Source organism: Lepidothrix coronata, unplaced genomic scaffold, assembly GCF_001604755.1.
Source record: "Lepidothrix coronata isolate B3197 unplaced genomic scaffold, Lepidothrix_coronata-1.0 Scaffold41, whole genome shotgun sequence".
NCBI classification, from domain to species: domain Eukaryota; kingdom Metazoa; phylum Chordata; class Aves; order Passeriformes; family Pipridae; genus Lepidothrix; species Lepidothrix coronata.
In genome coordinates, this window is record NW_016690221.1 from 4,370,881 (window position 1) to 4,374,090 (window position 3,210).

The following is a 3,210-nucleotide window of genomic DNA, read 5'->3' on the forward strand; positions in this document are numbered from 1 at the left end:
CAGGCAAGAAGGAAACCAGAAAACCCAAAGCAACTACAGAATTCAATTTTATTCTTTGTTCCTCAGAACCATCCCTATTTTGACAATGATGCATAGGAATGATGGCTCTTGCAATGCCTGGATGTGTTTGTGGTACAATGTGTGGCTTGAGTAAATTCAAAGAGGTGTTTTAGGGTGGGGCCACCAAGACCAGTTTACCTGTGCAGCTGCCACTGTCAGCACAGAGAGCTTTTGGAATTGTGAGCCCTGTTTTCAGCCAGCACAGAACATCAACACTATGGTTTTACACTTACTTAATCAGTCATGTGGGTGTAATGCATTTTGCTAATATTGGACTGTGCTGCTGTCTTTTGTAGCATTTTGAAATGTTTGTAATATCTGTGCATCTCTTGTTCTTACATGTTCTCTTTATTTTTGATACCATTCAGTTGTTAATGCCAGCTTTTGCAGAGGTGCTGTGCATTTTGGGAGCTGGTGTTCAAGCATACAGCCACTATGAAATCCTCACAGAACTCTTCACATTTAAAGAGGTAATGGACACATCTTCACAGGATCCATTTATTGTTCTCTCTTATGTTTTGGGGTTTAATATAAATAAAGTACAGGCAATGAAGTTGTGTGAGGTCTGGCTGGGATGGAGCTGATGTTCTCCCCAGCCCTCCCAGTGCTGTGCTTTGCACTGGCAGCTCGAAGGGTGCTGACAACACCTCAGTATTTTGGCTACTGCTGAGCAGTGCTCCCACAACACCAAGGCTGTCTCTCCAAAGTTCCTGCCTGTCATACTTTGATAAGCTTTCTGTGACTTTTGCTTAAAAGTGTTTATTGGAAATATTTTCATTTGAGAAGGAGCTGTTACTCTGTTATCACAGAACAGTTGCTGAAATGTAGCTGGACGCTCATGAATTCAGTGACTTGTGTGGTGAGAACATTAAATGGAAACAAAAGCCCAACCTTTAGGATACATGTGACTATCTATGGAAAACTGAGACCAAGTATTCTGCTTCAGCAAGGAGAAATTCTCCAAGCTCATCTGTCGTTTTTTATCTCCTTTTCCCCTTGCAGGTCAGGATATGGAATCGCAGCAAGGAGAAAGCAGAGAAGTTTGCCAGCTCTGTCCATGGTCCCGTGCAGGTTTGCTCCTCTGCCCAGGAGGCCGTTGTTGGGGCTGATGTGATTGTAACAGTCACCATGGCAACAGAACCCATCCTGTCTGGGGCCTGGGTAAAGCCAGGTGCCCACATCAATGGTAGGCTGTGTTCTCATTGTGTAAAATATGTGTTTATTATCCTTGCTTGGCATCAACATCTGTTGAAAGGCAGTTCTGTGTCTTTGGACTGAATGTTCTTTTTGTTTTGACTTTTCCTCTTTAGTGAGGACCACTCTTTTCCCTGGTGGTGCATCCTCTTTGCCCTCATGTTGTCCCTTATTCTTACCTTGCTCTCCATTTAAATGACCCACTCAAACATGTTATTTCCTCAGTAGTTGCTGCTCATTGTACTATTTCCCTGGTAGTTGTCATCTTTTCTTCCACCTCTTTTGTAGCCTCTCTGTTTGTTTCTTTTTGGGCTGATCACATTAATTTCCTTTTTTGCCTGAGTTACAAAGATGGAATAACTGAGTTAAGAACTTCATAATTTGTCCTGTAATTTTGGTGAGGTTTGGGGGGTGCTTTTTGTTGTTGTTGTTGTTGTTGCCTGCCATGTAATGATGTTGCCACACTATTGTTTGGAGTCTCTGGACATGCCCCTCTTTGTTTATTTTGATTAATTGTGGGCCTGGTTTAGATGACCTTGTGGCCTTTCCAGATAGCATAGTAATAAGACAAAAGCAGCTTCTCCAAGGGAACCATTTAAAGAAAGGTCCCACATTCCAGCAGCATCCTACCAAATTTTCAACCTCAATTTAGTCCTTTGTCATTGACAGTTGTTGTCTGTGTTGTGTCATGGCATGGAAGCCAGAAATACAACCCAAATCAATTAAGGTCCAGAGTCACTGAAGCGACACAGACACAAAGACTTCCCTCCTTTCTTTGCCTTTTTTTTTACTCTTCATTGAGGCATTTGTGTTGTTTGAGGAGGCATTTGGGCAATGTGGAATTTACTTTTCCATAACAGTTGGACACTTAAGAAAAATATGATTACAGTATAACTGTGTGATTGTTTTACTTTCTGTTGGGTTTCTTGTTTGTTTTTTGATCCCATAAGAAGTGGATATTGATCTTGGTGCCGTGTGTAAGAAGTTAAGCTCCTTGATTTGTTTTCAGTTTCTCCAGATAAATGAAAACCTGTAGTCTGTTCAACTTATACTGCTTATAAAGTTACAAGGTTACCCAGAGTCCACTGACAAGGATATTCTACTCACAAATCAAACATTGAATGCTTTTTCATTGTCTTATCAATCAACACATCTCCATGGCTAACATGGATTTTTTGTATGTTACATTTCTACAATAATGTCCATTGTTATTTCGCACGTCTTTTGAACAACATGTGGTTTGAATTTGTTTTAAACATTGCTCCCAAGTTTATCAGTTTTGTTGTCTTAGCTGTTGGAGCATGCAGACCAAACTGGAGAGAACTGGATGATGAACTGATGAAGAATTGCTTTCTGTTTGTGGATTCCAAAGAGGCTGCTCTTACTGAATCAGGAGATGTTATATTATCAGGGGTAAGACTTTTGTAAATGGTAGGCTTTATTTTTGTGGCAATTGGCCACAAAATTAGTGTGTTTTGATGATGCTCTACACTGAAACTTTTGAATCTACTGTTACATGACACCATATTACAGTAGCAGGTGCTCAGGATAGGCCTTTGGGTATGATAACAATGTATTGTTTTTTGAAAGACCTACAGTGTTTGGTTGTCTTAAATATTCTTCAAATCTGTTTATTAAAACCTGTAACTTTCTTCCCATAAGATTTCAGTGTGATTGACACATCAGGCCTCTGGGGAATGGACCACACAAGCTGAGCAGACAGCGTTCTGACAGCAGGGACTCTTTTAGGTTCAATGGCGTTTTCTTTTTCTCTTCTAATGTTTCTGCAGAGCAAATGTGATTTACACTTTTGAAGTTTAACATCAGAGCTCCAGATATGGTAATGTGTGTGGGATCCCATGTGTTTTGTTGGATAAGTAACAAGCTATCCACTGAAACAAAACCTTACTGACTGAGGAAAGTGTGCCAGCTGTTTTTCTTTGGAAAGATCGGAAG

At 40.5% G+C, this 3,210-nt stretch overlaps 1 protein-coding gene across 1 annotated transcript in view; it reads left to right on the forward strand.

Annotated features, from left to right (window-relative positions):
* Positions 1–365: 365 nt before the first annotated feature.
* Positions 366–3,210, forward strand: part of CRYM (crystallin mu) — a 3,960-nt gene continuing 1,115 nt past the window's right edge. Inside the window, exons 1-3 of the mRNA XM_017813317.1 lie at positions 366–530; positions 1,063–1,246; positions 2,546–2,680. Coding sequence (XP_017668806.1) covers positions 366–530; positions 1,063–1,246; positions 2,546–2,680 — 484 coding nt within the window. The remainder of the gene's footprint in view (positions 531–1,062; positions 1,247–2,545; positions 2,681–3,210) is intronic.